The following is a 14,464-nucleotide window of genomic DNA, read 5'->3' as shown; positions in this document are numbered from 1 at the left end:
AGCTGCAATATTAGTTTAATCTTAGTCAGTGCAAGCCTATTGCAATGGTTTACGTAGTGTTAAACTTTACATATAGCTGCCACTTGCACGGCTGACAGCATCTGGCGATCAAATAAAGGATTAAACAGAACCTCTCATGCTTAAAATGTGTAGATGTGGCAAACAGTTACCTGAAAATTCCGTCCCACAGACTTTACAGTGAATGCTTTAGTTATTTTCATAGCGGACTTGAAGCCAATGGAAGTCTTTTATCCACTCTTCAAAATGCGTAGATGGTGGATTAACATTTACCACATGATCAGTAATCAGATGTGCCATTATTTGAAGCTTTAGGTGGTTTCTAAAACAAAATCTGTCAGTGTTGTTCTCATTCTCAACTTCAGCGCTTTACATTTTCATGGTTGTAGCTCTCCCTGTCATCTGAAGGCAGAAGGCATTCACAGAAGGTATTAACTTCCAGTGCTTAGGAAGCAAGAGGTTTTAATGTCTGTCACACCCTAGCTAGATCAAAAAATAAAGAATCTACTTTAACTTTTCAGATATATTTATATAGATCATTGTTAATTTGGAACTAGATTATATAAATTTATATTCCCACACCATCTTAACCTAAAGACTCGAGCCAAAATGACAAGATCTTCTCTCACAGCTTGGGGAAAGCCAGATAGATCCACTGGCTTCATGGAAGCTCAGAGCTTTCAATGTGCTTCTCATGGATTTATTGCCTCAGAAACACCCTTTTTGGTCTCATAAAAATGAGAGGAACAATGTCTGTGTGTGTGTGTCCTGGCGAAGGGGAAGATAACTGTGAAGGTGGCCTGATCCTGTCAGCGGTTTCTTATCTTATCTACCAGAGGACATGTTAGTATGAAAATGACAATGGCAGCAACACTTGCTCAGGAACTCTGCTATAGCACCACTGGTTGTTTATGCCTGTATTTCTCTAGGGCAAAGAAAACACTAAATCCATCCATGATCAAAGTTGTTCCCGAAGGAACACTAGAAAGGTACATACCCTGTATATCGATCATACGCACATACTGTAGAATTACAGCTTTAATTTTAACAAGAGGGCCATTGATTAACACTTCATATTTCTTGTTTTCATTAGAAATCAAAACAGAAACATGTTAGCTTGCATACATGCATAGACTCTAAGAAAATGCATGCACTTTCCCCTGTGACCTGTTACAAATCCAGTCACCTGTGCAGATTACAAGAAGTGCCTTGAAAAAAATTACCTTCTCTCTTTTCAAGTCAATTTTTTAACCTTCACTGCAGCCTAGCTTATAGTAAATCCCAGGTGCTACAAGCAGCCTGGAAAAAAAAGCCTTTTCACCCTATATGTTCAACACCAAGGTCATTGACAACATCTGAAATGGAAGCGCAAGGGGACCCCTTTGGAGTGGCACTGGGCAGATCATTTTACAAGAAAAGCCAGGGGATTAAATGAGCAGAGAAAAAACGGCCCCTTTTTTGTACTAGAACTGCAGTTTAAGTTGAGCGGTTTGTAGCCTATTTTCCAGTGAGTCATATGCCAGCAAGACCTTCAGCTCTATATCCAGGGTCAATACAACTAAAAATATGCCTTCGAAACACTCGATTGCTTTTCAGCTAGCATTATGAGGCTTTTGGCATGGGTGGACCTGCATGTGTTTATCCATCCAGTTATTTATAGCGCCAGGTGGGAGTTTAGCGTTTAGATACAGGCCTACACATATAGGTGGCTTCATTGGTTGCATTGCTAGGCTCAGGACGGTTTCTAACATGGCAGCAGGCTAAGACTTCTTGCCGTAGAGAGTGAGCCTACAATGATGTTTTAATCCCCCTAACCGGGCTTAGTCACAGCAGCTCTTCCTCAAGCGCCTGCCAATTTACACTTCCTCATTATCCATTACTCTCGCAACACCCTCAACCCCAATGCCTCGTTTATTTATCCAAGTTGCCACTGGAATATTCAGTATGCACTCGACGGTTAGTTTGGGACGCCTGTATGAATTGTTTGAGGTTTATTTGTCTGCTGGCATCAAAGGGGAAGTGTTCTCGATGCAACAAACAGCCACCTTTACGCTTAACATCCGTGTCAAAAGAAGAATTTTATCTGCAATGAGGGCCTCTGAGCAACTGACAAACATGAAAAATTTATGCACATAAATAAGGTTGCAACCCCTCTTGAAGATACTCTGATTGCACAGAGATAAGGAATGCTACATATAGAGCTGCATACTGTATGTACAACTGCATGATCACAACGCTGCTTTGAAATTTGTCAAGAGCCATTGTCTCGGGTTTATGAAGAACATACTCATTTGAAGTTCCTATAATTCTGTAATTATTCCATGCATAATTACATTAATTTACAGCATTGCACAGCAGACAGATTTACATGAACTTTTTATACTGGCTTTGTAAATGGCTTAATCAGACTGAGAGACCTCAGTTAACCAGACTGCCTTTGTCTTTTTTTATAGAGATACAAATACAAAAAAGGTGCATTAGCTTTAGCAGTTTAGCATTAGCAGTTTATCTACAACAGGCTCTATGTTAACGATCTAGGCGCAAAGTCTAAAGCACATGGCGCAAAAGCATTAAGGGCATATCTGAATTCACTTTTGATATTTTAAGGACGTAAAAATACGCTCTGCGCATGGTCTAACAGGGTTGTGCTTATTCACTTAATGAGTTATGGGTGTTTTGAGCATAACGTGCATTAAACCAATCAGAGTCTTATCTCCTATTCTCTTTAAGAGTCAGTTGTGTCGCGCCTTGACGCATTTGCTATTTGTAAGCTGAATGCTTCACTAGCGAGAAAACAGTTAAACAGACCATCTGCAGCGTGATAAAAAAATTTGCCATCTCCATTCAGCTTCTTTACTTTCTCTTTACTTTTACTTTTTACTTTTGGGGAGAAAGAAAACGGTGGGAACTTACTGCACTAAAGATATCCACTAACCTACATATTTAATTTTAAGTGCAAATATTTGTTTCAAAACTATTTCTAAATTCAGTTCTAATTTCCAGCAAACGAATAAATGAACAATAATCACGAAGTGTGGTCAAATAACTGAGTTATATCCAAACACACGTCCTAATCTTATGCCCCCATGATGATGCATATGTCTCCAAATCCCGTCAGGTGGACAAATCTAAACATAAATTTCCATATAGTAAATAATACGCCAAATAATAATAACATTATCCAAATGCAAATAGTCATGAATAAACTGAAAAAGCACCCCGAGATGAAGGCATGTAGGTAGTAATTTTTTTTATTTATGTAGAAAATAATACTTTTTTCATATGTAAAGATATTTATGTATTGCTGTACATCCTGTGTGTATTAAGCAACGTCTAAGCGTTTAGACCAGCATAGGCACATAACTAACATGCTCTGCGCTAGACTTCAGTCTAGCTTTCAGTTGGTCAATGACGTGGTCTATTTCAGTTACTCAAAATAGCAACTAGGGTTGGGCGATATCGTCCAATTTGGCACTGTACGATGTCTAATGTGAAACATCACGATGGCATTGTCGTCGTAGGCGGCGGTGAGTTAATTATTTATGAATAATTAAATAATTGTAGCCTACCGTTTCAACTACTTGACATGCATGATCTTTGTTTTACCTATAACCAAATAATAAATAAATAAATATAAGTTACACACATAAGTTACCACCTGTCAATCACCTTTTCCGCAGGACTCTGGCATGAATAGGCAGAGTGATCTCTGTCGTTATAATGGTGTCCACAAACTTGGTTTGTGTGGCCATGGATCGTTTTTGTTCTAAAATGCCATTTTAAAACTAAGACGTATGAGTGTAAACGGGGCCTAAGTGTGTATTTTTCTCGAGCAAGTTGCTGCTGCAACAGGGGCGGGGTGGAGGATTGCGATGCCGGCTCAGCATCATGATGTCTATCGGCCATCAGCGATGGATGATGGCATTGTCTATCGACCCAACCCTAATAGCAACACATCAATAAAGCACCTCATTCTTAGACAAGCACACCCATGAGTACACAAAGTGGCGCAAATAGCTTTTCTATATAAACAACATGGTGCAAAAGGAGAAAATTAGGGTTGCATTGGTCTGAAAATAACAACAAATTGTGGCAAACACATTTTGCGCCTTTTTGCCCTGGGTGTATGATAGGGCCCAATGTGTCTAATTAAATATATTCAGCAGTATCATCTAAATCAATGAGCAGAATAAGATAAGTGATTCACATTCAGTTTTGAACCACCAGGTTATGAAAGGCCAGTTCTGAGAACCGATCCATAAAATAATAGACCTGAATCACATTTATCCCAGACAAAAAATAAACACGTCTGTCAGTATGGCCTAAAACCCTGCTGAGTCAAGATTTTGGTGATTTTCTGAATAGTATTGTATAGTATAGAATTATATCTGTGAAAGGACAGAAAATGAGATGCCCATGGGCTCTCATTTTGTAACTCGCACAGGTTTTAGTAGCAACTCGTATGGCGGTGTTATCTATAAAGCTACAAGCATGCGGATGTGGGGTGTCAGTGGGGGGTCGACTGCAGCAATATGTGTGTCTTTGTACATTGAGATGTATACCGTTTGAGTATGTGAATGTGTATTTAAGTATAAAGTGGCACTATAAAGTTTTTCAGCATGGGGCTGTAGCGACGGGTGCGTGTTGGTGTTTGTGAGTTTGCCGGTCAGCAGGGAGGCCATTACCAGACAGCAGCAGGAGAGAGAAGCACCATACAGAGCTTAACAAGATGGAACTTACCAGGGAATTGGTAGCTGTAGCTCGGGGCAAAACCGGTGTATCCGCGGCCATACGTTGCTACAATGTTTGGATAACCTGAGGGGAGAGAAGAAAATCCAGGGATGTGATAAACCGTTCAGACCGCCCAGAGCGTCCCTATCACAGCAATGAATCAGCATGCCATTTAAAATTACACATACACACAGGACGTAAGGGGAAGCATCTTCTCTATTTGCCACATAACCACAGCTCTCCCTGTGAGGGCGCAATGTAACAGATTAGCTGGCTAGCGAACTTCAGTTTGCTGTGATGAACAGCATAAACATCACAAGACACAATCTCGCTTCATTCCCTTGGGCTCATCCCTCTTTTTCCCCTTGCTGAGGGAACGGACATGTCTGCGGCTGTCATCTCTCTCCCTCCCTCTTTTTTTTCTCACCTCGCCACTGTCATTGATCGATAACCCTTCTTTTATAGCCCGGTCTAATCGATCATGAAGGACACGACAGCGCGAGACAATGGCAGGCTGATAGTTGTGGCAGGACATCACGGATTAAAGTCCCTCCGCACCGCGCAGCCTCGGCCTCCTGCACGTTAATACCATCAGGATGGTACCAATATGATTGAGCGATTGCAGAAGTCATTCGAAAGTGGAGCGAAACGCTGCAAAAGCGCGCTAAGGCCGCAATCTGTTTTTTTCCGCCTCTTGCCGTCTTTGCTGAGGCAGAACTTTTTAATGATGACGCTTGGGCAAGTGAGCTGGCTTCCCCTTGACTATTTTCTTATCTGAAATGCATCTTGCTTGCAAAAACACACCATCAGCAGCGTTTACAACACTGGAACGCGTCCTGCTCGTGCTGTTAAGAAAAAGTGGGATGCGACCCAACACACATGCCTGAGTTGTCTCTCTGCCAACACTGAGCGGCGGGCCACCGTGTGTCCCTCTTTGGAGCCCAAAGACCCATTGTTCTTATTCTGTCACAATGGCTTATTACAGAGCGAGCCTAGACACTAATTATCTGGCTGGCTTTCAAACAGAAAGAAAAAACATTTTCCAATGCAAGCGAACATATCAGCCATATTGTTGTCGTGAACGCCGAGAAAGCGGGTGTGAAAACAATATATATATATATATATATATATATATAGACTCTATTCTACCGTCACTCTTTCTAGAATCCTACAGAACGTGTGCTATTCACCACGTCTCTTTCCCCCCAAACACACCTGAAGGATTTCACTAATAGTTATTGGCTGCGCACAGCGAGAGCTTGCACCAAATGATCGCTGGTGGCTTATCCTTGGCTCTCGGCCACAAATGTGAGTTGGTGTTGGAGAGAATAAATATACTCCACCACAAGTTAGGCTAGACATAACTCGGATCAATTCAGTTTGACATTGCAGAGGCAGACTGGTGGGAAGTAGTCTATGTGAAGATATTGATCCTGTCAAAGTTTCTTTGGTGAGGGTCAGCGCTATAGTAGAGGCTTAAAAGAAATAACTCGCTTTTATGAAGTTTTCTGTCGTTATTGACTGCTTCTGAAAGAAGGCTTTTTGTGCCGTTTGCGGTAAATGCTATGTAAACCACAGAGTCGGTTTTAAAATCAAAGACCATTCTTGAGGAAAGTTCAATTCTGAGGGATTCAGGGAGAGGAGGATGGAAGGGATAAAAGTATTAAATATACTACTGCCTGAAGTGGAGAGAAGTGTTGCAGAACACAGTCTTCCTTCAAATAGATCAAGAAAGAAAATTGGTCATCATGTATTAATCTCATGTTGTTCTGTAGCTGTGAGACTTTCTTTCTATCTCTGTCAAATTAGAAATAAATAAATGAATAAATATTGATGAAAGTTTGAACTTTTTCTGCCCCTACAATTAAAGTCGGTGGGGTCAGTAGCAGTTTTCAAAAAAGTGAAAGAAAAAAAAATTGACATTAGTGGGACAAAATTACAAAATTGTCACATTTAAGATCTGATATCTTGAAAAATCAACAATCTTCACTGCCTGTTAGATATACCATATTAAGTGGGTCTCAGAACGAACAAGAAGCACTGAATTAAATTCTATTTCCCCCTGCCATGTCTTTAAAATATGACAGTTTATTTTACCTCAGTATTTTCAATGGAATTTCTGCGCTAGCCTGTTGCTACTGACGGCACTAGTGGTTACCACGGTCTTTCATCTCGTTTTTAGGCTTGAACAACTAAATGAATGCTTAAGTCTATTTAAATGAATGTATTGTAATTATGTTACAACATCAATGCTGTAATAACAATCTTGTGAAATTTAAAATAGTCACATTAAGCTTTCACCTGAAGTTTATTGTTGGCTTTAAAACTCTAGCTGTGCATAGAGCCTTTTGATCACAGAATTAAAACTTTTCAGGATATCAATTTATTATTTTCACTTCATAATAAAACTCATTTAATTATACTTCTGCAGCAAGGTGACCATCTTTACCTTAGCTCCTTCCAAGTGCTGTATCATATGTTTGTGAAGGCTTAATATCTAGGCTCCTCTGTCTCTCTGGAGACTACAGCGGCTCTGTGTACTCTACTCTTAAGGAGGAGCAAATGCCAGACGCCCAGACTAAATATACATGACACGGGCTTTTCCTGTGACATTTAGAGAGATTACTTTAAATGTAGAGGGATAGGGTTCTGTTGACAGTAGGGGATTAACATACTGGTAGGGCCAACACCTATGGGAACAAAGCGCAGAAGAGAGAAATCAGCATTGCTTCCTGACTGCATGTAGAACAGGGACTTATCAACTCCACAGCTTTTCAGTTTTCTGAACTCTTTCTTAAAAAGGTATGGCAGGCCTGAGACTGTGAGTAAATGGTCACATTTTGTGACCTTTTTCCCTGCCAGTGTGACTAAATTATGTTAGGGGTTGCACTGGAGCCACTACCAATTTGATGAAGTGATAATAGATGACATTCTGTTGTGTATGACACATCGCCAAACACACAAAAACCGTAACAAAACAGCTTTAGAGCACAACATGCATTTTGTGCATTTATATTTGAAATAAATTTTTGTTTTTCATAACTGTTAAAGCATTTTTTTCAATAAGGCTACTCTTTTCTTATAGTAGTAGTGGGGTTGTTATATTTATGCATAATGATTTACGATTGTAAAATGAACAAAGCTGTTAAATTTTTAGAAATGGTGCTGTTGCAACACATTTTTTGAGATGTTGACAGTCATCTATATGTCCCACGTTGCTAAAAACACTATTAGGACACATATATTTAGCTTACAAATGAAAATTGGTTGTTTTTGCGTTGTTTAGAGCAAATTCGTTCTTCCAGTTTAAAAAGTTTAAAAAGTTTTGACGCAACATCACAGCAATGAGATCATTGTGTAAATTCCAGCATGGAGATTGGATGTCTTTACTGGCCTGTACAAAGTGACATCATTGAGTTTTCAGCACATCTGTTCATTAATTCATTAGACAGACTTGGTTTGAACCAATCAGCGCACTCCATTGTGAACTTCATTATTATGCATGATATAGCTTCGAAGACTCTTTTTACCTGTTACAGAGTTCAGAGAGATGCAATGTTGTGCTGCCAACCGTAATTCAAACTAGTAAAAGAATTGTTTGGAGACATGGGTCATCAGTGTTTATAAATGTGCCGCAATGAAGCTTTTGTTTCCATTTCCCTCCGATGAAAGCACAGATCACTTGTGGAGGCAAGCAGTTGAATTATAGTGGTCTGCTAACATGCGACAATTTTTTTGACATTTTTTACCCAACAGCTTTTCGAATCTGGAAATGGCGAAAATCCGGATTTGCCACTCGTCTTCTTTTAAAAAAAGACGTGGTTCCAGTTCGTGTTGATTGTCCTGTCCTGATTTGGTAAGTGTGTGATCAATGTTCTTTGTTACGTTTATTCAGTTAGTTAGTATTGTCAGCAGTACTCTTTCAGTTTTTAAAGACTTACCTTAGTCAAAACGATTTAGTTATTAAGTTTACAGTAATATCACTACAATATCATGGACTGAAAATCCTAAACTTCCACACAGCTCTCAGATCCACTGTAAATGCTGCTCTCCGAATCTCTGTTTATCTCCCCTGCGTCTGTGTTTCCGGTGTGAAAATCAGCTGTAGTGCACATACTGAAACTCCCCTTTTTATGCAAACCCTTCCCTCTTTCGCCACTCCCACCTAAAAAAGCTGGACCCACTTTCCTGACTTTTTTCATACTACCCGTGTGAAAATACCCTGCTGAGAAAGGGGGGTTTCATGGCCCTTTAATGAAAATAAATTACATCTGGATCCAAACTCATGCTCCAGCAATTCTCAAATGTTAATTTCTAAGAGACAAAATATTTTATTAATATTACATGTGCAGCTCTACAAAATCAGGTATTGTTATGTTCAATATGTGAAAATACCATATTCATCATCTGTAGAATGCCACTGCTGTCAAGTGTAAATCTGGAGCCCTGTAAGGGTACAATACTGTTATGATGGCAAAGCTGCATTTTCGTAACTGAAGCAAAATTCTATTTGTAGGTCTAAAATCAGGTATGCACTAACCAAATAAACAAGTCTGAAAATAGTCTTAAAGTACATAGCTGCACTGACAGCAGGAATAATGGTTTGCTGTTCAGAAATGAAGAGTCCACACACAAAAAGCTGTCCCTGGTAAACAAAATAAGAACAAACAACATGTTTCATGCCAATTTTGGCTCAGCTAAATACACACAGGAAAAAAAAAAACAATCATAAAACTATTCAGCTGACCAACAGACCTAAATGGCTCTACTCTGTTTAATGACCAAGCTAAGCCTCGACGTCGAGCTGCAGGCTCAACAAAGGAGCATGCCATGAGAGCCATAGCTTTGACGTCCAATAACAAGTGGCAAGCCTGCATGTAGCAGTCACAGCTCCTCTGTGGGAGACACGACTGAGCCAGACGATGCTAAACGCAAGGGGGAGAAAGAGAGGTACCTGAGCCCAGAGACAAGACTCATTAAAGCACAGCGTCACCATTCTAGACACCTTCCGTCTCCCGGCAACGCTGTAAATAAAGACTGTCACTTAATCTGGCCTAGTGGCGACGGCCTCGCCCTCTTATTTGCGTTATTAATATGCATGCTAATGTGCCCATTTTATGGCTCAACAGTTTCGATTCACTGTAAAATCAATTATCCATCTGGTAAAGCTGCACTTTGCGCTGGCTGAGATGTGTATTAATTTTAGCAAACATACATGAGGCCCAGCACAATAAAGATAAATAGCTCGATTAGGTGTGGTAAACACCGTTGCTCAGAGCGGGACTCTAATGAGATTTCGGCACATAAGGAATTGCGGTTCCTTAAATAATGAGCCTTGTTGATTTTTGTATGCAAATTACCAAAAGGAATGTTTCGCTGTCCTGCTTTCCAATTTCATTTAGATAAGACGGTGTTGCATTGGAGCGAGCACGACCCCCTTTAACCGGTTCTCTGCTCCCCCCCGTCTCCATCTTCCTCCCTTCTGTTTGTTCAACACTGATCTTCTTTAAACCCTAATAAGCTCATGACACCCACTTGCGGCGTAATTTCATCAACCTCAACCGGAGTCAACTTGAGCTGACATCACGCTGTCGGCACTGTGAAGTCGAATGATATCATAGACTCCTAAAATTCTAGGGGGCGCTGAATGTTGGCACCAGGTCAGCGAATACTTGACGAACGGACAAATTTGACCTCCTCGGAGGTCGGCTTGTTGAAATCAAAGGTTCATAACTCAACATTACTTACATTTTCCTCTTCATTTAGCACTATAATGCGAAGCCCTACTCGGGTGAGGGTCGGTTAGGGATTTGGTGGGGCTGGAAGCAGAACTGGCTGAATATCAATAGCATATTTCATGCGGGCCCGGCGAGGATGCTTCATCAAGTCAAATTACGGGCAGGACGACCTCTCCTGCAGCTTCACCCATTAGCTGCCATTCGCATTCTGCACCAGGCATCAAACGATTTATTTGCTTCAGTTACTTTCAGCAGACGATCAATCTCACAGTAATTATCTCTTGTCACTGGAGCTGGTTGAAGGCGGGGGGGTTGAAGTTTGGGAGGGGGGAGTGCAGAGGCGGGTATACTTGTCTGATTCTACGTTTCCTGTCCTCTTGACGCACGTCAAATCTACAGAAAAACGTCAAGACGAGCTCTTGCCGGTGTCGGGATGATGGCTCTGGTGTTTGACGGGTTCCAGCGCTTGTCTCTGTGATAGCACACACGCACGTGTCGTTGTATCCGTGAAGACTCTGAAGCGGGGCTCCCAGCAGAAATGGAGAGGAGTTTCAACTGGCATGGCAGTCGTAGAGCCGCTAGCAGAGCGTGGCGACGTTAACGTGTGCGCAGTGCCAGCATTGGAGCGCCGGTCCCACTGCTCTCTCTGAGGAGCTCTTTCAATGGGCTGTTGCTTCTCCCTGTCTGCCTGTTCCAACATTATGATTTGGCATTTTGTTCTCCGAGTTTACAGTGATGCACTTGTTCCAGGCCATCAAGCTCAGTATCTATGCTTAAAGCGTGAACGGACATATTTAGGAGTATTACTTCAAAACGACCATATTTCTCAGAGGTCATCATGAGACAATATTTGCTCTAAAATTACACCCAGTGTGTAACTCCATCCAGACTCACATCGACACAGAATTGTCACTTGGTGGAATGCATTAATTAACTTTTACTAATAACATATACATTTAATAAGGTAGAACCACAACTACATGATCACAGTTCAGTAAAACTAAAACTAAAATTATTTTTCTTATCTGAAATACTGCTAGTTTATCAGTTTAATTGAATTCATCCTAAAACTAATATAAAACTTGACTAAATAAAGACATAAACTTAACAAATCATTAATAAAAACAGTAATATCATTTTAAATTTGTATACAAATATAATACGAAATGTTCATTTATTTTTTGTAATACCATATTTCAAAAAATATAATATAATCCGTAAATAAATAAAGAAAGAAAGAAATATACACAGTGTCTACAAAAACAACACAAAAAACAACCAATAATATATCATATAAAAATAAGACTGCTTATCGTACTACAGGAATAAGAATGACTAATTTTTTTACAGGAATAACAGCGCAATCTGTGCATTAGAATAATCCTTTTATTTACTTTCCTTGGCAATGAAGTGATGATGACATATTTATTTTAGCTGGGTAAGGCTGAAATAAAAATGGTGTTTTCGAATGAAGATAAGAGTTTGATCAAAGGTTAACGAGAACTAAAAGGCTACAGTACTTCACGATTTCTTTGTAAATTTCAGAGTAAAAACTAGACAAAAGATGTATTGGATTACTTGTGGAAGCGTTCTGTCAATATTTGGGTTATCATTGTTTAACAAGGTAACGTGATGATATAAATCTGGTGAGGTGGAAAACGTCTACATATCATATAATTTCACCTATTTGCCATCTAATTACAAAATATTATTTTAGTTGGAAGTATTTTGATGAAATTCTGACAGAATTAATATTGCTTGGATTATTTTGAGACATGGTGTGTATATTTATTTATAAGGGGTGTCAAAATTAATTGTTTCTTCGGTGCACCGCGATGCAGACAGGGACAATTCGGTATAGGTTCAGTAATAGATCATAACCGTTTACTATGTACTGACGTCATTTATCACGTATGCATTATATTGTGGTAGCTTACTATGGTGAGGGAGGCGAGTTAAAACACTCCAACTACTTAAAAAGCTACAGCAGAAGCCCTGTTTCACTGTTATGGAGAAAATGAAAGTAAACTCCATTTCTCTTTTTTCTTTCTCTCTCTCACTGTGGCCTTCTGACTTGCTGGCGTGAGGTAACGTTTCCTCTCTTCCCAGCTGTTACAGCGATACTTCTGGATAGACACAAGCGCGTGTCTACAGAGCAAGTTTTCTCCACCGCGTCTATCATGGATCAGCTGTGATCACCGCTTACGTTTATCAATGTCACTTATCTGTGAACAGCGCTAGATCGTTAGAGCCAATCGTAGCCCTTTCTGTTGAGCGCGAGATCAATTCAATTAAATTCACTTGTATAGTGTTTTTACAATGTAGATTCAAAGCAGCTTCACATGAAAGATCATAGTAATTTGAATTTTCAGGGTTTAAGTGCAGTTCAGTTTAGCTCAGTTCAGTGTGGTTTAAAAATCACTACTGAGAGTCCAAACACTGAAGAGCAAATCCATCGATGCACAGCTCTACAGATCCCGAATCATGCAAGCCAGTGGCGACAGCGACAGAGACCAATCATAGGGGTGTAAGAACTCACTCGACAAGCTCAGAAAGTTTAAAGATTATTTTCTATAAATGCTCATCTTGTTCCGTGCATGTACTTCCTATATCTGACTGTTTGTATTAAATGTCTAAATTGTATCACAAATAATATAAAAATATAAACATATTTATATAAATATATTTATACATTTTAATACAAGAATTGTTGTGCTGTGAAGTAAAATATAATATTGTGTATGGAAAGCATTGTCAATGCACCGTGATGCACCAAGAAATCGAATTGAACCGAATCGTTGGCATGATAATCATAACTGAACCGAACTGTAAGACCAGTGTAAGTTTACACATCTAATATACATAATTAATTACAATTAAAATCCACTTTCAAAGATTATGTACAGTAGTTTTCACTTCATTCATTTTATCCCAAGTTTGGTAGAAAAAAAAACAAAAAAAACTTACGGATAAAGTATTTGCCTTTTATACAAAAAAGTTAGATAAAAATCAAAAATGTGCACACCAAGTTAGTGAACAAAACCCAATCATAAAGTATTCTCTAAGTCAACGTGAACTCTAATTTTCCTGACCCCATTTGCAAAATAAGAGATTTTTGGACTTATTTTACAAACGTCTAAATAAAAGAAATCTTTGCAATGTTTCATTGAAATGTATTGACTTGCCCTGAAGCTACTTTCCTTTTTACGCTCTTATTTTTGAACCCTCCACCTTCAATCACGATCATATAGAGAGATCACTGCCAGCTAACTGTGCAGGTCCAGACATAATACCCACTTTTTTACAATCCAATCAAATCCCTACGGATAAAATAAAGCCCCATCTACATTTTTCTTTTCTCTCCGAGCCACGTCGCATTACAAAAGGTAAATGGGCTGAATGCAGTTTCACGCTGACTTCAAATAAGCATCCCTGTCGACGATCAGATTACAGTAGTGATTGACAGTGTTAATGTATGAATAATTGTAAGCAGGAAATTGAGATGACACTTACTCAGCATGCCCATTCCCAGCATAAAGGCGTCCATGGTGTAGGGCAGACCTCTAGCTCTCCCCCGCGTCCCCGGAGGAAACATCACTTCCTTCGGCTGGGCTTTCTTACATTCTACCTGTGTATGGAGCACAAAAGATGGCGTCTCAGTGGGCTAGCAACTAATAAAGCCACTTATTGCATCAACAAGCTGTCCAAGTGTTACAAATGTACAGCCCACAGATTGTGATTGTGTGGTTTGTGTCACCTTGCAGACACAGACTATCAGAGCTTTCCTAACACATCACCAGTAAGAAAAAATGCATTTTAAAAGGTTTACATTTACCCAGTTGAACGGTTTACTTTTAAAACCAGAATTATTACAGTTACTAAAACAAATTTAAATAAAACCATAAAAATAAAATACAGTTGAGGTCAACATTTTTAGCCCTCTTGTGAAATTGTTTTTCTTTTTCAAATATTTCCCA

The 14,464-nt window shown here is 39.5% G+C and overlaps 1 protein-coding gene across 9 annotated transcripts in view; it reads right to left on the bottom strand.

Moving 5' to 3' along the window:
* The window catches only part of msi2b (musashi RNA-binding protein 2b), a 381,615-nt gene that overhangs the window by 64,621 nt on the left and 302,530 nt on the right, over positions 1 to 14,464 (bottom strand). For all 9 annotated transcript variants that reach the window (XM_056474347.1, XM_056474345.1, XM_056474348.1 and 6 more), the window contains 2 exons: positions 14,001 to 14,115; positions 4,759 to 4,833 (listed from right to left, as the gene is read on the bottom strand). In XM_056474347.1, coding sequence (XP_056330322.1) covers positions 4,759 to 4,833; positions 14,001 to 14,115 — 190 coding nt within the window. The remainder of the gene's footprint in view (positions 1 to 4,758; positions 4,834 to 14,000; positions 14,116 to 14,464) is intronic.

The sequence above is a fragment of the Danio aesculapii genome, chromosome 15, assembly GCF_903798145.1.
Source record: "Danio aesculapii chromosome 15, fDanAes4.1, whole genome shotgun sequence".
In the NCBI taxonomy this organism is placed as follows: Eukaryota; Metazoa; Chordata; class Actinopteri; order Cypriniformes; family Danionidae; genus Danio; species Danio aesculapii.
This window is presented reverse-complemented; position numbering and strand designations above follow the sequence as displayed.